Source organism: Poecilia mexicana, unplaced genomic scaffold (genome assembly GCF_051168715.1).
Source record: "Poecilia mexicana isolate PSO_F unplaced genomic scaffold, ASM5116871v1 scaffold_6, whole genome shotgun sequence".
NCBI classification, from domain to species: Eukaryota; Metazoa; Chordata; class Actinopteri; order Cyprinodontiformes; family Poeciliidae; genus Poecilia; species Poecilia mexicana.
In genome coordinates, this window is record NW_028263375.1 from 32,840,844 (window position 1) to 32,863,368 (window position 22,525).

Sequence of the window (22,525 nt, forward strand, 5' to 3'; positions counted from 1 at the left end):
GGTTGTTTGATGGTTGATCCACCATCATTTGTCGACTTCAACCAAAAATCAACGATTCTAACTATTTTTCAACGTTGATTTAACATCGTGTGCTATCTGGGTCCTGCGCTCCGCAAGCCGACCAGAGATTACGTTAAAAACATAACATTCAGTCCGTTACGATATTAGGTGTGCAGGCTTGATATTTATTTTGCGATCATTAATAAGCCTCTCAGCGGTGGTTGATTAGTTAATTTTAAACTCCTGCTCTGCCCCTTATTTTGGTAATGGAACCGAAACGCACAGAATGGGGTATATGCCACGGACTTCCGTTTTAGCACTTCCACATTTTTTTCCCACATACCCTGCTTCCGGTGCACAGGTCACTCTGTGTTAGAGATGGAGTTTTTCACTTGGTCCTTGCTGGATTTGCCCACAGTAACCGTTAACCATTTTAAAAACAAAAAGCAGCGGGAGGATGTAACTTCATAACCTAATTTTCTAAGCAGAATCTCAGAGGGAAAAAAAGAGAAATTACTTTGTCTAACGCAAGAACAGATGATAGCAGCCAAGTGGAAAAAAATCACTCTAATGTGGATAAAAATGATGAAACAGCAAAGGAAGATAATCATATATTCGGGATTCGGGAAAGACATGATTTGCACCATTTGTTCTGCGGGTTTTTTATGAGGGTCGGTGCCACTTAAACGGCTGTAAAGCGAAGGTTTTGGACCTTAATCTGACTGACTTCTTGTGTGGTTTGGAGCATTGCTGCTCTCGGCTGTTTTTAAATTACCGTGCTCGGTATCGCTCCGACTGCATGTTAAATGTATTTTATATAATTGTCACATAAACAAAAACTAAGGAGTTGCCTAAAAATAATTTCATACTCCATATAACATAAACGCACATCAACACACACGTATTGACTTACCTTGTGCCGAATCGCTGCCTCTGTTCTCAGCCTGTTCCCGTAGCAGTGGATTTCCTCCGGCATTATTTTCCTCCAACAAATTATTCCACTAAACAAACCACGTACAACTCCCTTTATATCCCCCATCTTCCCATTTCTGACGCTGGATCTTCAATATCCTCAAGCTTTGAAATAGCAGGCAGCTACAAACCGCGTGTTAGCTGTAGTGGCTAAGTTTTGGCTACAGTCCGCTGTCTCCTTGATATCAGCTGGAAAATGAAAAAACTAAGCACTAGATGGTACCGACTAATTACTGGACACAACGGCACACCACAAAACTCAGTTGTTGTACCAGCAGCTCACAGATATTTTAAGTTTTGCGTCTTTTTCATGGTACAGATCTTGCAGCTTCGGCCAAGAACAATAGGAGCAAGCAGGACCCGGAACCAACCTATGTGGAATAAATTCAAACGGAAATACGTCACCACCTCTCATGGCATATACCCCATTGCACAACACCTTGTTGAAACAATAATCACTGAGATTATTATTGTTGTTGGGTCACTAATTTGAACACGTTTTGTTGATTTTTTTGTTGTTTTTCTTTAATAAAGTTACGAACGTTTTAAGTCAGCCAGAGGAGGACGTGCTGGTCTCAGCCTCCTGGCGGCGTTCAGTTTGTCACCTAATGCCGAGATCGACTCAAAACCTTCCGCGATTGACATATTGCACCGCTGTTCTAGTTAAGCATGAACAGTTCAGAAACAATATGAAATGGCAAAAAGTTATTCATTAACTGATTAAATCGTGTTTTAGATTGTTCTTGAAAAACTAATCAGTCACGGCTGATTAGTGGGTGAACTCATGGCTGTACAGTGAACCCATTGATTTTTTACAGCAGACAGCCTCTCCCCTCTCTTGCAGGTACTGCGTACCCCCGCTAAATCTTTTAGGGGTACGCAGTACCCTGCCGTACCCCCTTACTTTCACCCATGTGAAAATAGTAACGCACAGTAACGCAAAGTGATTTCGTTAAGTAACTGACTACTGGATTTCTCTCTTGCTCTCAATGAAGGCGGACGCTTTTTTTTCCTCTGCTCACTACCTGCCCATGCCTGGACGTTTTTTAGAGAAGGAAAAAATGAACGGACACGTTTAGATTTTGTAATGGAAAGATGTATATATGAAATGTGTTAAGGCTTTGAACAAAGTAAAATTAAAAGAAAGAAAAATACTCCTTGGAGAGATTTTTTTAAAGTTGGTTTTGAGATGAAACATGTATGGTATCCAAAGAACTGGAGACCTGTCAGCCTGTGCACTGACTATAAGATCTTCTCAAACTTTCTGGCATGTATATTGAGAAAAGTGAATAGATTCACTTTTCTCAATATAAGCCACCATTGACTAAAAATGCTGGTATTATTGCAGTCAATGCTTTTGTTTCTGTTATTAACCCTGCTGTTTCAGATAAATGTCCATCCATTTTCAACAAGGATGAAATAACCCCACTTGACCCCACTTGTTCCTTAGTGGGGTCAGGAGGGTTGCTGGTGCCTATCTCCAGCTAACATTCCAGGTGAGAGGCAGAGTACACCCTGGACAGGTCGCCAGTCTGTCACAGGGCAACACAGACAGGACAAACAACCATGCACACACACACACCTAGGGAGAATTTTAGAGAGACCAGTTAGTCATGTTTTTTGTTGGACTGTGGGAGAGAACCCACACATGCACAGGGAGAACATGCAAACTCCATGCAGAAAGACCCTGTGCCAGGAATTGAACCCAGAACCTTCTTGCTCCAAAGCAACAGCTCTACCAACTGCACCACTGTGCAGCCCAGATAAATGTCCTTTTTGTTTATTAAGAGAAACTCATTCATTGTTTTGTACAATGTGTTGGAATAATGGATGTATTTACATTACTAAGAGATATTTGGAAATCATTTGGAGAAAGTTTCACAGAACAGTCTTTTATTTTATTTATTTTTTTTTATATGGCAAAAGAAAGAAGAAAATTGGACGGTTGTTAAATTTTTTTTTGGTCAGGCAAAGCTTGCAATTTACTAGTAGAGTAGAAAATTTAAAATTAATAATGAACAGAATACTGATTGTGTAAAGGTCTTTAAGAGTATGGTTAGAGCAAGAGTAATGTTAGAATATAAATACCCAGATAGCACAGAATCATTGAATCAACGTCAGCCAGAAACATTGAATCAACGTTGAACGCTGACATTGAAACAACATCGAAAGTGGTCGGTGACTTGTATGTTGAATCAACGTTAGGGTTTCAACCATTACTGACATTATATCAATGTTGATTCAACCATCATCTGTATGTCAACTTATATGCCTATTTGTGTTGATATTACATTGAATCAGTTAGGAATCCACGTTGATTCAACCATTATCTGAACGTGGATCTGCATGCATATTTGTGTTGATTCTACATTGAATCAATGTTGATTCAACCATCATCAGAACGTGGATCTGCATGCATATTTGTGTTGATTCTACATTGAATCAATGTTGATTCAACACTCATTTGACTATGGATCTGTATGCATATCTGTGTTGATTCTACATTGAATCAGTTAGGAATCAACGTTCATTCAACCATCATCAGAACGTGGATCTGCATGCATATTTGTGTTGATTCAACACTCATTTGACTATGGATTTGCATGCATATCTGTGTTGATTCTACATTGAATCAGTTAGGAATCAACGTTCATTCAACCATCATCTGAACGTGGATCTGCATGCATATCTGTGTTGATTCTACATTGAATCAGTTAGGAATCAACGTTCATTCAACCATCATCTGAACGTGGATCTGCATGCAGCTTTGTGTTGATTCTACATTGAATCAATGTTGATTCAACCTTCATCTGAACGTGGATCTGCATGCATATTTGTGTTGATTCTACATTGAATCAGTTAGGAATCAACGTTCATTCAACAATCATCTGAACGTGAATCTGCATGCATATTTGTGTTGATTCTACATTGAATCAATGTTGATTCAACACTCATTTGACTGTGGATGTACATGCAGATTTGGGTTGTTTTTATATTGAATGAAAGCTAAGGATTTATGTACATTTTAGGTCTGATAGGTCTACATCATAACATGCCACTAAAAGTTTCTTCACTGGTGTTAAACACTATATTATTGGCAGATGATGGGTAAACTGTGTACAAAAGTTTAAAAATGACAACATGGGTTTGATTTAACATTTTATTTAAGAAAAGAGGGACAGATCTTTAAACATATTTGATTCCTTTTTGACTGTCAAAACAACAGTCTGTTGTCCACAGAAGAACAGAGTCCATGAGGTTAAGCTTTGTACTGTATGAAGTAGGGAAACAGTACAAGTTGTGGTAACCCCAGTTTGACTCTGGTTGGCGTCACTTTGATTCCTTGCGATGTCTTCCTCTCATTCTGGCGCATACTGAAGCCACTTCTTGACAGTTTTGCTGCAGTCCTCAAGAGTCAGCTTTCGGTCAAACTGCAGAGCAACAGCTGAAAAAAATAAAAGTGAGGAAGGTGCCGGTTAGAAATATGATAAACATTTGAAAAGTTCTGAAACACAATGAAATATTAAACAGTGTACTGGTTACAGGTCTGAGAACAAATACAAACCATATAGTTCCCCATGTACACTCACTGTTAAATTAATATCTTAATCTCTCATTAATATTTATCTTAATGTTTACATATACAACTACATTTACCCATTAAGCTGCAGTATAGTGTAGGATTTACGATATTGATATTAAATCAATATTTAAAATAAAGGGCTGTTTATCAGAAAACCTAACAATAAAACTCAGGGAGGATCAGGGTTTATTTAACACACCAGAGACAAATAAATAGAACAAAAGGTGATTTATAGTGTAGTTGGAAAAATTATAATTTATACAGAATAAACTTCCATCAAATAGCTGGTTCAATCTTCCATCAACTACAAATATTTCCAAATAAGTTGATTAAATTCCTTAAAAAGTGTCTATATACTAATAAAGATCCCACACAAGTAACAATAGTCCAGTTCAATTTAACCAGTTACCAATCCAAGGATCAACAGACTGAATCAGTCATTAGCAGGTTTAGTTCAGTGTTTCACCTGCCTTACATGTTAAGTGTTTCCCTTCTGCCTCACCTGGATTGAATCTGTGGATGATTAACAACCTTCTGCACTTCTTGATGGCTGCAGACGGTCATGTAATCATCCAACTCAGCTGTTCTCGTACAGAGGTTCATTTAAGCACGTCCCTAAGCATATCATAATAAAAAGTTAAAAACAAGTGATTACTATCACAACAATTTAAAGCCCACCTGGATCAGCCAGCCTTACACTTTCTTGTCCACCACATGCTCTCCCAGACCAAACAATAGGCCCCACCCTATTTTAAAAACTCAAATCCCACAAAATCTCACAGGATTTCATACTTAGGCCTGGAGTGGTGGGTAGGATGAAAATAATACAAAAGGAGACATGACCTCAATTATTAAAAATATCTGTTTTGCCCCAAAATAACCAGGATTACTATGGGCACAAAACAATGCCCTTATTTTTCAATAAACACATTTAAGATCAAAGTAATATTGAAAAACTTACCATAAAAGTGCTCAGCGGAGAATTCAATTCAGAAGCCGGTAGCAAACAAGCCAGCAGCAAAGTGGCTTTTTGGTTGGGACAAACCACAAGTGTAAAATTGGGGAGGTGGACTGTACAACTCCTAGTACAGACTTGTAGATGTTTTTGTGTCAACACATTATGCACAGTCAGTAATATTTACAGACAAGTAAGAAAATGTACAGAAAGGAATCACAACCCACTGTTCTCAACATGTAGTGCTTAATTTGAAACATGATTAACCCCCACCTAGTAATAAAATGTTCTGACCCAGAGCTCGAGGGGGAGGGAAGAAGGGATGAGAGGGGGTAAAGAGGGGAAGGTTGGGAGGAGCGGCTGGGTGGGGGAGGCTTGGGAGGGAGTAGGGGGAGATGAGGAGGTGATGAGGGCTGCAACAAACTGCCCAGATTGCACACAACGGTAAATCAACATTGAATTATAGTCAGAAGGGTTGATTTTTGGTTGAGGTCAACAACTGACGGTTGATCAACCATCAAACAACCATCCACCTCTAGCCAAGTAACCAATGTTGAAACTGTGTCATTGAATCAATGTTGTTTTGTGGTTGAAATCTCATGAATGAAATGCTAATGTCTGATCAACGACTGATCAATGTTGAATCAATGTTGAATCAATGTCAGCTGTTTTGCCACACCCCTTCCCCTCCTCTCCTCCTCATCAGAGCTCTGGGTCAGAGCATTTTATTAGTGAGTGGGGGGTATTACATTCTAAATTAACCTCTGTAAAGGATAGTGGGTGAAGATTCATTTCTGTACATTTTCTTTCTTTTTCATAACAAAGTCCTACTGACCATTTGAGTGTGATATATTGACACAAAAACATCTACAACTTACTACTACAAGGAGTGGAGCGGTCCACCCCCACTATTTACATGAGTGGGATGTCCCAAACACACAGCCACTTCGCTGTTGGCTTGTTGGCAAAAGATGTTAATTCAATGTTGAATTGCCATCATGTGCAATCTGGGCAGGTGCAGAGCTATGGGCGGGTGGGGCTGGGGGTGCAGTTTCAAGTCGCTTAAATGTCTGATTATAGACTGAGAAAGTCTACCGCCTGTTGAGAAAGGTCTATTTAATGTTAAAGTTACTTTCCCTCAATGGAATATATACTAGTCAGTCCCAGTGACCGTTTCACTCACGGTTTAGCAGATGTGTTTCCTGGGTAAAGATCAAACAAAAAACGCAGACCAACCTCCCCGCCCCTCGCTCAACAGTTTCTGGTAGCGCAGGCGATAAACGTCAGGGGCCTGGTGATTCGTTAGGGGTCCGGTAATTAGCCCCGCCCCCCGGCCCAATGCTGACTTGTTCCGCTAGTGAATCTGGGTACAGAACGGAATCACAACTCAGTGTTGTCAACACATAGTGCTTAAGTTAAAACGTGATTAACCCTCACCTAAAAGGGGTTGTGCTGTGGTGGTGCAGGGGTTAAGCACAAACCACAATCAAGGCCTCAGTCCTCAACACAGCTGTCACAGGTTCAATTCCTGACCTTGGCAACCTTTGCTGCATTACCCACCTTCCTGTCAATTAACTATCAAATAAAGGCCACTAGCCAAAACAATCTCTTAAAAAATAAAATGTGAAAAATGAAAAACCCTCACTTAAAATTAAAGTTTCACCCAATTGAGGGGTAGATGGGCCCAGGTGGGGGGAAAAGAGGTGTGTGTGTGTTTTTGGCAGGTGGAGGGAAGGGGGTTGGGCACTTGAATGGCAGGCGGTGGTGAGGGGTGCAAAAAACACCTTACATTGATTGAACACTTTGATTACTAGTTTTTCCCCAAACCTTATCCTCAAGGCAAACTGACCTGCATGCTTTCAGTTCAGCAAAACCTTGTTAATCAAATGTTAATTAAAATCATGTGTGCTGAATTAGGGAAATGCCTAAAACTTGCAGGGCAGTGTGCCTGGTGCCGGTGCTGAAAAACACTGGATTCGATGTGGCATTTCAATCAATGAATGTTAATTGGCTAGAATTGAATGGTTGTTTGATGGTTGATCCAGCTTCTGTCATTGACCTGAACCATACATGCAGCCTTTGTGATCATAATTCAACATTGAATTAACATTGTGTGCTATCTGGGTAGTTCTTCCCCAAACCTTGATGTCAATCAAACTGACCTGCGTTTTTTCAGTTCAGCAAAACCCCGTTAATCAGACGTCAATTAATATCATGTGTGTTGAATTAGGGAAATGCCTAAAACTTGTAGGGGCTGGAGGACCAGTGGTGAAACACACTGGATTCGACGTTGGCATTTCATTTATTTGATGTCAACCACAAAACAACATTGATTCAATGACACAGTTTCAACATTAGTTAATTGGCTAGAATTGAATGGTTGTTTTATAGTTGATCCACCATCAGTTGTTGACCTCAACCAAACATGCAACCTTTGTGATGATAATTCAACATTGAATTAACATATTTTCCAACAAGCCAACAGCGAAGTGGCTGTGTGTTTGGGACATCCCACTCATGTAAATGGTGGGGGTGGACCGCTCCGCTCCTTTTAGTAAGTTGTAGATGTTTTTGTGTCAATATATCACACATACAGTCAGTGAGAATTGTTATGAACAAGTAAGAAAATGTACAGAAAAGAATCAGCACCCACTATCCTCTACAGTGCTTAATTTAAATGTGATGACCCCCACTCAGTAATAAAATACTCTGACCCAGAGCGCTGATGAGGAGGAGAGGAGGGGAAGGGGTGCGGCAATACAGCTGACATTGATTCAATATTGATCAGATGTTGATTAGACATTAGCATTTCAGTCATTAGATTTCAACGACAAAACAACACTAATTCAATGACACAGTTTCAACATTGGTTACTTGGCTAGAGGTGGATGGTTGTTTGATGGTTGATCCACCATCATTTGTCGTCTTCAACCAAAAATCAACCATTAATCAGACTTTGGCATTTCAGACATCAGATTTCAACCACAAAACAACATTGATTTAATGTCACAGTTTCAACGGTTTGATTGGATGGTTGTTTGATGGTTGATCCACCGTCATTTGTCGACTTCAACCAAAAATCAACGATTCTAACTATTTTTCAACGTTGATTTAACATCATGTGCTATCTGGGATATTATCTAAAAATGGACAAACTAAATATTTTTCAGAATATTTGGGATTATGAAGGTGTTTTATTTACTTTGAATAATTCAGAACTTTCATTTATGAACGTGTTAATTTGAAGTTGTGTTAATTGTTCCTATGGATCACCACTGAGTGAATAAATGAGTTTTTAAAAATCAAAAATCTCTCTCTCTCTCTCTCTCTCTATATATATATATATATATATATATATATATATATATATGTGTATATGTGTGTGTGTGTGAGATAGATATATGATCTATCTAAATATCTTCCATATCCTTCTGCTCTTGTACAATGTATCTAGCATTTACCATACATTTAATGTCTAATGACTAAGATAAAGTCAACTTGTCACCTCCATATGCCAAACTGGTATTTATGGGTTACATAATTAACTTTACCCCATTAGTCTGAGATAGCAAACAGAGCACATAACAGAGTTGTCTGTTATGTTATTAGTTGTCTCCTGTGATTGATCTCTCTCCTTAGCGAAGCAGAGCAATGACTGCAATTTATTTTCTCTTTGGAAAAGCAAAAGTGTAACTCAGATTAATCCCTCAGACCAGCATACATGTAGCAAGAGCAGAAAGGAAACCTCTCCTTTAAGCAGAACCTGGAACCAGGTTCAAACATCGACCACCTTGGGGGTTTGAGGATACAGAGCATCAAAGCCCCCCACTCCTTAAAATAAAACACCCAAATAAACAGGAGCACAGAGCCAGCAGTACTTTGTAGAAATGTATGAAGTTTTTTTAAGTAGTTGCACATTCAATGACTGAAATGTTAAATGTGACTCTATCACTCACCATACAGATTCAATGTTTTTGTCCATCCATCCATTTTCCTTCACCCTTGTCCCTCAGTGGGGTTGGGAGGGGTGCTGGTGCCTATCTCCAGCTCACGTTCTGGGCGAGAGGCAGGGTACACCCTGGACAGGTCACCAGTCTGTTGCAGGGCAACACAGAGACACACAGGACAAACAACCATGCACACACACACACACACACACACCTAGGGGCAATTTGGAAAGGCCAATTAACCTGACAGTCATGTTTTTGGACTGTGGGAGGAAACTGGAGAAAACCCACGCATGCACAGGGAGAACATGCAAACTCCATGCAGAAAGACCGGGGCCAGGAATCGAACCCAGAACCTTCTTGCTGCAAGGCGACAGCTCTACCAACTGCGCCACTGTGCAGCCCTGTTTTTGTCCAGTTTTGAGGAAATTTGCAGTAAAATCAGGAAAAAATTGGAAAATTTGTTGATTTTGTGTGAATTTTTCAGATTTGTGGAAAAACTGGAAGGACTTATTGATGTAATTTGGAGTCTAGGGGACCACATAATAAGCTATGATGGGCCAGATTTGGCCCCCAGACCTTGAGTTTGACACCAATGAACTAGGAGATAAACATCTCTTTATGGAGAAGCTTGGAGCTGGGATGAAAGAGTACACATGCAGTTTGTCACATCAAAAGCTCAGCCAATAGCTTTCTGTTGTGGAGAGGGACTGTTAAACAGTGAATATTTCTGGTATATGACAGTCACATGACTGTCATGTGCTAAATTCAAATTTAAAAATACTTTTTTGATCCCAAAGGCAAATTAAATGTTGTTGTAACTCATTTTAACTCATGTTCTTCAAAGAGTTATTGTAGTAGCAGACTAGACAAGAAGTCTAGTCTGCAATGTCTCTTCTTATAGACGCTTCACTGTTACATCTTCAGTCCAGTCTGTTGTCCATTTGAACACCAAGGTATTTATATTCCTCAACCACCTCCACTTCTTCTCTCATGATGGAAATAGGGTTTGATCTAATCCTGTTCCTCCTGAAATTGTTTTGTTCACGTTCAAGATGAGATGATAGCTGCCATATCCTGCTCTTTGGTCCAGCTCTCCATCCATGAAGCCTCCTTTTGTACTCCTCCTGGATTTGTGGTCATAATTCAAGTGCTATTGAATATGATTGATATATCTTGATATACCAATCAGCTGCTCCTAGTAAAGGTAACAAATTGTCACCATGATTATGCATAGGCTGTTTGAAAGTATTCTTCCAGCTGAACAACATCCAGAACCAGAGGTAATAACTATCCAAACACGCAATGGCTCAACCAAAAGATTTACAACAAAAGTCTACAATAAGAACACATCAAAAGCAATTTAATAGAACTACTCTAATATGCTCATACGCAATTCTATAAAGTAATAGGTAATTACTAAACAAGCAATAGTTATAATTGAATCTGTTGTTATCTCATAAACATTTCACCTCATCCAAAAAGCTTCTTCAGTTCTGAAACTGGAGTTGGAAGTGTCAAGCTTATAAGATGTAATTAGAAATAATCAGACTGACAGAAGAGGTCAAAAACAAAGAAATTGTTGTCACTAAGCAGCCTTCAGCTTCTATGCACCACAAATTTGGAACAAACTTCCAGAAAACTGTAAAACAGCTGAAACACTGGGTGCCTTTAAATCTCAACTTAAAACACACCTGTTTAGAGTTGCTTATGGCTAAATTAGGATTAGAGTGTGGGTTTTGATGTCTTCAATGTTTTTGATGTTTTTAATGTTTTTATCTTTATTTATTAATTTCTTTTAAATGGTGTTTTAGCTAAAACTCTGAGGTGTGAGAATCCTTGTTAAATGGCATTTTAACTAAAACTCTGAGGTTTAAGAATCCTTGTCAAATGGCGTTTTGACTAAAAATCTGTAAATTCCGTCCTGTCAGGCGACGGAGCCTGGATAATATCCGTGTTAAGCTGACGGCGGAGTCCGGCGACGACAGGTGCTTAAATTCCATAACAAAAGTATGTTGTTTTTTTCAAAATCTCTTTCTCTTTCTTAGTGTTTATTTAATGTCACATGCTGTTCTTATTTTTTTCTTTAATTATGTAAAGCACCTTGAAATGCCTTGCTGCTGAAATGTGCTATACAAATAAAATTTGATTGATTGATTGATTGATTGATTGATTGATTGATTGAACGAACTCTGGCCCTACAGACTCCTGCACTGCAATTGTTGCTGACATTGGGAATCCTATAAAGCATCCAATAATGTAAATGCGCACTGTTTAGGTCTCTAGGTCTGAGTTTCTGTGAAACTGCCTGGGGAGACGAGTCAAGGCTGGATTGTAGATGTTGAGTAACAGGGGGTCTAGTAACTAGTTCTAAGATGTGCCAGAACAATGTTCTGCCTCTCGGAACAATCAACGGTGGAAAACCGTTCCTGTCGGACCTATTTTTGTGTCGAACTCTTACTTCCGGCAAATCACTTAGTCGCAAAGGTGAAAGTAGCAGTTTTACTTGTTTCATTTTTTTCCCCTTGTTTAAATTTTCTGACCGACACAGCATGGCATGGATCCACTGGGAGTGCAGAACTCGGGAACTAACTTTAAACAACCAAAGCCCTATCCTTGACGGGTTTTTAAGCAGTTAGCTATTATTAAACACAGGAGCTAACCGGTTAGCTAGCAACTTTAGGCACTCGTTGCCTAGAATCTCCAACCCCGTGGCGGTTCGCTCTCTGTAGGCTACTTAAGTTGTAGAATCTTTACTAAGTAAACGTCTCTCTGTAAAGAAGGAACAAGTAATTCCATGTGGTCGCATTGGTTCATTATGATATTTTAATGGGAGGCGGCTTCCTTTGGAGGACTGCACACCAGGGTTTGCGAGCTGAGAAGAGAAAGGCGAACATCGCCAAAGACTCCCATGGAGTCTTTGGCCGGCTACGTTTATAAAGCAGCCAGCGAGGGTCGGGTCCTGACACTGGCCGCACTTCTACTCAACCACTCTGAGGTGGAGACTCGGTTCCTCCTGAGCTACGTGACTCATCTGGCCGGCCAAAGGTCCACTCCTCTTATCATCGCAGCACGGAACGGACACGACAATGTGGTGCGTCTCCTCCTGGACCACTACAAAGTGGACACAGAACAGACTGGCACGGTCCGGTTCGACGGGTAGGTCCCTCAGAGATATCCTCTGTCCGTGTTTAGTTCAGCCAGCTATTATGCTGTCCGTGTACAGCACATCTTAGACCTACCTGTTTCTAAACCAATCTGCTTAGACCTGTTTGATATTGAGGTGCATCTCAATACAACGAAGCTGAAGTTGGTTTCCACTTCCAGCTTCCAATAGCTAAAGGGTGATTCCACTTAATTTTTCACTACTTTCCGCATCTTTAATCAACTCCAGTTTAAAAACTACTACACCTAGACACTTGAAACTTGGACTGGATTATTCTCTTCTTCAAGCTGAAAATTTAAAACCTTTTTTGTGATTTGAGAAACCTTTTCCTGATTTGTGAAAACTCAATAAAGTTAGATTTTCACCATTTTTGACACCTCTTTCATTACTACAACTACTCTAATTATAAAACTACAACTCCTAGACTTTTCAAACCTGGACTAGATTATTCTCCCCTTCAAGCAGAATACTTAAAACCATGTTTGGGATTTGTGAAACATTTTCCTGATTTGTGAAAACTCAATAAGGTTCAATAATCACAATTTTTTGGCATCTGGATCACCATAGATCTACACTAATTTAAAAAAAAAAATTACAACACCTAGACACTTCAAACCTGGAATAGATTATTCTCCCCTTCAAGCAGAATATTTAAAACCATGTTTGGGATTTGTGAAACATTTTTCTGATTTGTGAAAACTCAATAAAGTTAGATTTTCACCATTTTTGGCACCTCTTTCATTACTAGAACTGCTCTAATTAAGAAACTACAATTCCTAGACTCTTCAAACCTGGACTAGATTATTCTCCCCTTCAAGCAGAATATTTAAAACCATGTTTGGGATTTGTGAAACTTCACTTAACAGACCCCTGCAAAAGATATGTCCTTCCAACAGCCATCACCATCTACAATAACTCTTTGAAAAATTAATGAGCTACACCAACATTTTATTTCCCATTGGGATTAATAAAGTGGTTTTGAATTAGAATTGAATTTGAAAAAAAACTGCAAGGAACATATATGAATAGTAATCTGATCTTTAGTGAAGTTTCACAAATCACATAAAGGTTTCACAAATTCCAAACATGGATTAAAATATTCTGCTATTAGAGCACAATAATATAGTCCAGGTTTGAAGAGTCTAGGTGTTGTAGTTTTGGAGCTGGAGTGACCAATATCCAAAAAATGTCCAAAATCAGCCTTTATTGAAGTTTCACAAATCAGAAAAAGGTTTCACAAATCCCAAACATGGTTCTAAATATTATGTTCTTAGTTGAGAATAATTCAGTCGAGGTTTGGAGAGTCTAGGTGTCGTAGTTTTGGAAATAGAGCAGTTCTTGTGTGACCAAGATAAAAAAAAAAAAAGTGGTGAAATTGCCCTTAAGTTTCACAAATCAGGAAAATGTTTCACAAATCACAAACTTGGTTTTAAATATTCTGGTATTAGAGCAGAATAATCTTGTCCAAGTTTGAAGAGTCTAGGAGTTGTAGTGTTTTAATTAGAGCAGATCTATGGTGATCCAGATGCCAAAAAAAATGGTGAAAATCGAACTTTATTGAGTTTTCACAAATCAGATAAGTTTCACAAATCAATCTAGTCCAAGTTTGAAGTGTCTAGGAGTTGTAGTTTTTTAATTAGAGCAGTTCTAGTAATGAAAGAGGTGCCAAAAATTGTGACAATCTAACTTTATTGAGTTTTCACAAATCAGGGAAAGGTTTCACAAATCCCAAATAAGGTTTTAAATATTCAGCTTGAAGAATAGAATAATCCAGTCCAAGTTTCAAGTGTCTAGGTGCAGTAGTTTTTAAACTAGAGTTGATTAAAGATGCGGAAAGTAGTGAAAAATTAAGTGGAATCGCCCTTTAGCTATTGGAAGCTGGAATTGGAAACCAACTTCAGCTTCGTCTCAATACATTTGAACATCATTGAAAAGTTACTTTTTGTAGTTAAATTAAGAAACGAATCACCTATATGGGCTATTAGTCTATTAAAAATACACATGTTAAGAAACTTTAACCTTACTAAAAAACATGGATATTGAGCAGATCAAATCTTCATCAATAAGCCCAACTGTGATATTACCAGGATACAATTTATTTAAAACAGGGACAATGTAGGTTGTAGCTCTGATGCTAATCTTTTTTAATATTATAAAAGATTGGATGGGATTTTTTTAAAGCATCCATATTTCCATTTAAGATCCCGAAGTTGACATTGAATGGCAGAACAGAAATAATGAGGACAAAGGATTTGTCAACAGTGGAGAGGAAAAACTGTCCTTTAACAGGCCATGACTGTTGGGCCATTACTGACTAGGGGTTTGAGAAGACAGAGCAGATACACAAAAAAGTAATGGAGGAGCTGATGTAGAAAAACATTGTGTTAATGAAAAGTAAAAAGTTAATAGCAGGAGAGGGGAACAATTAGTTGCTGGCATCTTTATCTCAGCCGATGTCCTCCTCCAGGAAGGTCCCGCAGCTAAATGGAATACCGTTTAGCATGGAGAGAACAAAACTAAGAAATCATAAAGGTAACAGTTGAAATAACAGCAAATACCAAATTTTTCCTCACTAGAGTGAGCGGTCTGTTTGTCCTCCAACAATCTACATCAGGATAACTCCTTTAGAATGAGGTTTCAGCAAGAAAGAGCCAGGAAGAAATGTTTTTCTGGACTGCATTTCCTCCCCGTCAGATCGGACCATCCTACCTGTCCTTACTTCCCACTCGTCCAGTGACTGGGAAAACATCTTTGCTTTATCAAAAAGGGAAGTCTTAAGCGTAGTCTTAAAAGTAGACAGGTTTTCTGCCTCATGGACTAAAACTGGGAACTGGTTCACAGGAAAGGAGCTTCACAACTAAAAGATCTGCCTCCTACTCTACTTTTAGAGCAATAGGCCACTGTGGTGGGTTGGACAATAAATCTTTGAGTAAAGCCAATTGAGTCTAAAATAGCATTTAAAACTAAATTTAGGTTAACCTTTCAGTGTCAACATAAATCTTAAAATCCCTCACTGTGATGGATTTATTAGTATTTAACACTAAATCAAATCAAATAAATTTAAGCTTTGATCAAAATATTGGTTTTGAGATTACTACGCTACTGAGACCCATTGTTGCTTCTCTGGAAACTGAAACTCAACTGACCACACCCACTCACTACGTCACAGGTACCAAATTCTGTCATGTGAACATCTTCTGCTTTAATTATGTTTATGTTGAGCCAGTTAACCAGGAAGATGACAAAAATGCATATTAAATGTTCAACAATTTAGTCAATTTCATTTTGACTAAGCTAATTCACATACTGCATGGTTGCCGGTGTGTAATGGAAACGGATGTCCAGCCTAAGAAACGTTCTGATCAGATAAAAGCCTGGGTACAGTCACATCCACAACATCCTGAGTTAGTGAAGGTTTGAGGGGATAAGTTGTTAGAAGTCCAAGCTGTATGGCAGTGTTAATCCAAACACATTTAGACCAAGCTTCTGTATAAATCTGCAGCACTATTTAGTATAATTAGAAAACGAGAAAGCTAGGAAAAAAAAACTACCTAAATTACCGTGTTTCTCTGATGTAATTGTGGAAAATATTAAGATAATAATTTATTCAGTACTAAGTTGGTCAATTTAAAACCATAAATGAAGTTGCATTGTATTGTTACTAAGACTTAAAACACATATATCCACAGGATTCTTACATTGAACTGTTTGAGCAACAATGTTGGTTTTTGAGGCCAAACAAATATATAGACATAGTTTTCTTGTTTGTAAAATATGATTTTTTCCTCAGTTCAAACAAAATGGAAGGAAAACCTTAAGCTCCCATATTACATCTGCACCTCTTTAATACTTTGGTTCAGTCAACAAAATATATTTCTAAGCAACATGCATGACTGCCTGTAAACACAATTTGGAAAAGGAGCCATGATTGAGAGGAAAATGTCCTTTAAATGTCCTTTTTTCTCTCTCTTGCTCTCGATGAAGGCGGACGCTTTTTTCTTCTGCTCACTCCCTGCCCATGCCTGCCCTGCTTGCTCTGTTTTTATCCTGTCTTTTTCTATATTTTTGTAGCCTTTCTTTGCACATCATCCAAATCTACAAATTATGGATCTGGTCAACCGATCTCTCAATACAATTGATCAAATTTTCGACGCGAAGTCTGGGCACAGGAGAGCCCTCTTGTCCTGCAGGGACACACCTGGCGGGATTCACCCTGGATTTATTCATGACAACAGGATTTCTGCTGTTTGGAGCTTGTGGATACCTGGCTTATCGACAAATTTGTGACGGACTTGGCCGAACTAGCAAACACTCGGACTGTTGGTGTGGACAGAGACGAGGACTCTAAAACTCACTAATGAGTTGGAATCGATCTAGGAGAGGTTGCTAGTTTCAGTTCAGTGGAACGACCAAACTAATTTGGATAATTGGAACTGAGATGTATCAGAGAGACTTTAGTTAAGATTGAAATTTATAATCTTCCCGACCTAAGACATTAGGTTTCTGAATTGGCTTTCCCCGCGTGGCCTTGGAAGGGCTGCATATTTCTAATCTTCTTGAAGATATGTAAACAGAACGCTCTGTCACACCTCACCCCCACCCCCGCATGGAGCTATGGAGCTGAGTGCTTCCAAGGACATTATTCCTTGATAACAACACCTTTATCAGACTTTGCCGGGAGGCTGAGCAACGTGGTTTCATGGCCCTTTGACGTCACCGCCTTCACTCATGTCTTTGTTTTGTCTGAATGTTGCCATCTGCCCTAATGTGTCTTTTCCTCTTTTTTTGTTTTTCTTCTTTCTTTCTTTCCTTTGGTTTGTTATTTTGTTTGTATTTCCTTTTAATTCATGTAAAGCACTTTGATTTTGCCTGTTGCTGAAAATGTGCTATATAAGTAAAATTACCTTACCTTACCTTTGAAGCTGCAGTATGTAACTTTTATAAAAAATATATTTTTTACAGATATATTAAAACTATCACCATATATTGATATAATATATTAATATAATATGAATATAATAAAACTGTGAAAAAATGTAGCTCCTCTGTCTTCTCCCTGAGGTCCAGTTGTCATCTGTACAAATACACTGTGGCTCTGAAACAACCAATCAGAGCCAGGAGGAGGGTCTTACTGCTGTCAATCAACCTCATGTACTCATTGCTCATACCCTCCCCCTTTTCTCTGACGTGCTACAGCTGGTTCCCCACAATGGAGGCTGTGGCCCCATTATAAATGCTTAGGCTAGTTAGCACGGCCACCAATGACAGCGGATAAACAGTTTTCCTGGAATGGTAAGTTTCTCCCCATTTAGCAGCACATACACAAGGTTGATTGACAACGATAAGACACACCTCCTGGCTCTGACTACATGTTTTTGATGAGCAGTGTATTTCTGTATATGTCAATAGTAGCAGTGGGAGGAGGTGGAAGATTTTGATCTTTTCACAGATTATCCATGTCACATGGTGATATTTTTAACAAGTATGTAAAAACTATATTTTTTTGTAGTAGTTACATACTGCAGCTTTAAGAGGGAAGCCATCTTCAACTCTTTTACAGTTCTAGACTCAGAAATTGGGATTGGCATCTTCAGGCACAAAAATACAAGGATAAAAATGGCTAACAGCAGCTAATAACTTTGGCTACGAGATTATGAAAGCTATTATAATCCCAATTATTTAACAATATATTGTGTCTAAGAACAATAAATATGATATGGACATGAATTTTCCTGTGATACTTTGTTGTTGAATCTTTTCTTAATATAACTGTATTTATTAAAATGTAAGAAATTAGATACAAAATAAATTCAGTAGGGAAGTGTACTTCAGCAATTTCTGAATAACAGAATCCTAAATAAAAAAAAATAGCAAAAGATATTAAAATATAAAAAAGAACTGAACGTTGGTGCGGCGATGGCACAGAATGTAGAGCAATCAGCCACGTGTTCAGAGGCCGGAGTCCTGGATGCGGCCGTCACAGGTTCCAGTCCAACCACCATGACTTTTGCTTCCCCCACTGCCTGCTTTTCGGTCAATCTGCAGTGAAATTAAGGCCAAAAAAACTAGAGCCAAAAAAAAAGAAATGAACTTAATTTACAAACTAAATTAATTGTAAATATTAAATAACAAGAAATGGTAACACTTTATTTGAAAGGGGTTGAATAAGACTGTCATAAACATGACATAGCACATGTCATGAACATGAATAAGCCTTCATGAATATGTATGACTGTTGTCATAAAGTGTCATTTGGTAAATTATGACACTTTTAATACAAAGTTGACATTATTCAAAATGTCTTTATGACAACTTAACATTAACCAAGAAATCATTACTGTTTAAACTTTACCTTTAATAACAAAGTTACCTATTTTTTTTAAAGTGCAATCAATAATACTTTTATAACAAATTTATATCAGTAATGATTTCTTGGTTAATGTCAAGTTGTCATAACAAAGACATTTTGAATAATGTCAACTTTGTATTAAAGGTGTCATAATTTACCGAATTACGCTTTATGACAACAGTCATAAATATTCATGAAGGCTTATTCATGTTCATGACAGGTGTTTATGACAGTGTCATGTCAGTCTTATTCAACCCCCTTCAAATAAAGTGTTACCCAAGAAATTAATAATAATCGTGAATTAGTTATTTTGACCAAACAAATTTACTCATATTTTAGTCCAGATCCTAAAAGACTTTTCACATTTAAGCACATGCTGACAATTGTTATAATTCAAGACTCCCTATATATATTATTTAATAATAAATCACCCAGTCTTTGAATTTGAGGAGGCTGCACAGATTTGTCGTAATTCATCTGCCATGTTCTATCAACCACTGTTAATTCATACCTGCCAGGCTGCCCTCCCCCTGATAGTTAGTTGACTGTGCTATAAAATGGCACGATATGTCTGGAAAAGACATAACACTGCCCTTTTAAATGTTGCAGCTCTGAGTTAGAAAACCTTCTGCTGGGACCAGGCCTGTCATGATATTTAATCCAGTCTCTTGTGTGTTTCAGCTACATCATTGACGGTGCCACAGCGCTGTGGTGTGCAGCTGGAGCCGGACACTTTGAGGTAGTTCACCTCCTGGTGAGCCATGGCGCTAACGTCAACCACACAACCATTACCAACTCCACTCCCCTCCGGGCTGCCTGCTTCGATGGTCGACTGGACATCGTCCGCTACCTGGTGGAACACAACGCTGACATCAGCATCACCAACAAGTTTAACAACACCTGCTTGATGATCGCTGCCTATAGGGGCCATGTGGACGTGGTTAAGTTCTTGTTGGAGCAGGGTGCCGATGTCAATGGCAAGGCTCACTGCGGGGCCACAGCCCTGCACTTCGCAGCAGAGGCAGGCCATCTGGAAATTGTGAAAGAGCTCATGGACTCCCAGGCTGCCATGCGGATGAATGGACATGGCATGACACCATTAAAGGTAGCTGCAGAGAGCTGTAAAGCTGATGTGGTGGAGCTGTTGATGGCTCATGCTGACTGCGACCCTCCCAGTCGCATCGAGGCTTTGGAGCTGCTGGGGGCGTCTTTTGCCAATGACCGGGAGAACTATGACATCCAGAAAACATACCAGTACCTTCACATGGCCATGACGGAGCGCTACCATGACCCTGACAACATCATTGTGAAGGACTTGCTGCCACCCATTGAAGCTTATGGGGGGCGTAGTGAGTGTAAAACACTCCAGCAGCTGGAAGCCATCCGGGTGGACAGGGATGCCTTGCACATGGAGGGGCTCATGATTCGGGAACGCATAATGGGCTCAGACAACATTGACTTGTCGCATCCCATCATTTATCGAGGAGCAGTCTGTGCAGACAACATGGAGTTTGAGCAGTGCATCAAACTGTGGCTTCATGCCCTTCGACTCCGGCAAAAGGGGAACCGGAACACGCACAAAGATTTGCTGCGCTTCGCCCAGGTGTTCTCCCAGATGGTGCACCTGAAGGAGGTGGTGTTGGCCTCAGCAGTGGAGCAGGTCCTCAGCTGCAATGTCCTGGAGATTCAGCGCAGCATGGCTCGAGTTGACAAAGCGGTTGAATCCGAGCTGCCCCAGGCCATGGACAATTATGAATCCAATATTTTTACTTTTCTTTATTTGGCCTGCATCTCCACTAAGACTAACTGCAGTGATGAGGAACAAGTCAAGATTAACAAGCACATTTATGACCTGATCCAGCTGGATCCACGGACACGTGAAGGCTCCTCACTGCTCCACCTGGCCATCAGCTCCAGCACACCTGTTGATGATTTTCACACCAACGACGTCTGCAGCTTCCCTAATGCCAAGGTGACCAAGCTGCTTCTGGACTGTGGTGCTCAGGTAAATGCAGTGGATCATGAAGGAAACACTCCCCTCCACGTTATTGTCCAGTATAACCGACCAATCAGTGACTTCCTCACTCTACATGCCATTATCATCAACTTGGTCGAGGCTGGGGCCCACACAGACATGACCAACAAGCAGAAGAAGACTCCGCTGGACAAAAGTACCACAGGTGTGTCTGAGATCCTGCTGAAGACCCAGATGAAAATGAGCCTGAAGTGCCTGGCAGCACGTGCTGTCCGACAGCACCAGATCACTTATCGCAATCAGATTCCCAAAACTCTGGAAGAGTTTGTGGAGTTCCACTGAACTCAGATCAGAAAACTCAGAGGTAGGGTCAAATCTGTTGTTTCTTTCAAACAATGGATTCATAAGGTGCTGAAAGTAGTTCACCAGTAAAGTTTTTAAAGCATTTTTTATAAATGTTGGTTTTGCAGACTAACACACCTGCATAAACAGGCTGTCCTGGTTGAATTGCTTCTACGGCTCATTTTTTTTGCAATAAACCAGAGAAATCCCTTTTAAGTTCTGCAGAGATTTTCTGACGGTTTGGTGAATGTGTATTTTTGAAATACAGAGAAGACACAGGTTGGTCCTTTCATCCTTTGTGTTATGTCATATATGCCATGTTACTGTGAAAAGGTTGTCAGACAAAATGAATGAGTGCCTATGAAGAAATGCACAGCCTGCCTCGCTTGGGTTCCCTGTATTCATCTCATAAATTGTATTTTTAGAATTAAAACTATTTTATTGAATTTATTTAAAGAACTTTCTTAAACCGCTCAGAAAAAAATAGTTTGGACAGAATTAGGCCGTTTGGTCAAACTATTGGATATGTTCAGGAAAACATGTTTTTTTTTTCCTATTTGTTTGACTTTAGCTATTTCATTTAAATGTCATTGGAAAAAAGTTTTTGGTTTTCTATTTCTCTGACTCAACAATGGATTGAACAGAATTACCAGCAACAGATTTCTAAGGGGTCATTCTGTGGGGTGGCATGAGGCAGGGGTCTGGAGTGTGTTTCGTATTCTGCTCCATGTGGTTAACCTCTGTGCATCCATCCACACACCATGCAGCTCCTGGATATGTCCTGGTTATGCATTTATGAGGCATGTTGTCTCTGAAGACTTCCTCAATGTTTTGATTGTGTTGGAAATGTCAGAGACTCCCAACAACTGCCTAATAACACTTTTGGTAATGGCCAAATGCCCCCTGCTGGCCATTTTAGACTTAGCAGCTCCTTGCAAATGAAATCTTTAACTTGCTGCTCTGCATGTTTGGCAAATTATGGCCATTTTTTTTATCTTGCTAACTTTTATGTTTGTAAATTATTGCATGAGGGTGATGATTGGTGCTGTCATTATATATATATATATATATATATATATATATATATATATATATATATATATATATATATATATAATTTTTTTTCCCCTTGGTATTATTGGTAAGTTATCAATAAAACCAGTTTAAGTTGATCATGTTTTGAATATGGTCTAACTCTTGGTACTGGATTTGTTCTGATTCTTTTCATAATTAAAG

General features: G+C 39.2%; 1 protein-coding gene and 1 long non-coding RNA gene across 2 annotated transcripts; one reads left to right on the top strand and one right to left on the bottom strand.

Moving 5' to 3' along the window:
- Window positions 1–4,118: 4,118 nt before the first annotated feature.
- LOC148159522 (uncharacterized) lies at window positions 4,119–5,797 on the bottom strand. The gene is made up of 3 exons (XR_015763107.1): window positions 5,517–5,797; window positions 5,058–5,170; window positions 4,119–4,417 (listed from the first exon to the last, which is right to left on the bottom strand). It is a non-coding gene; the product is annotated as an uncharacterized LOC148159522 (long non-coding RNA).
- Window positions 5,798–11,889: 6,092 nt separating this feature from the next.
- fem1b (fem-1 homolog b) lies at window positions 11,890–22,507 on the top strand. The gene is made up of 2 exons (XM_014978356.2): window positions 11,890–12,616; window positions 19,654–22,507. Exons 1-2 carry the CDS (start codon window positions 12,369–12,371, stop codon window positions 21,287–21,289), a joined length of 1,884 nt encoding a protein of 627 aa, XP_014833842.1. The 5' UTR covers window positions 11,890–12,368; the 3' UTR covers window positions 21,290–22,507.
- Window positions 22,508–22,525: the final 18 nt, after the last annotated feature.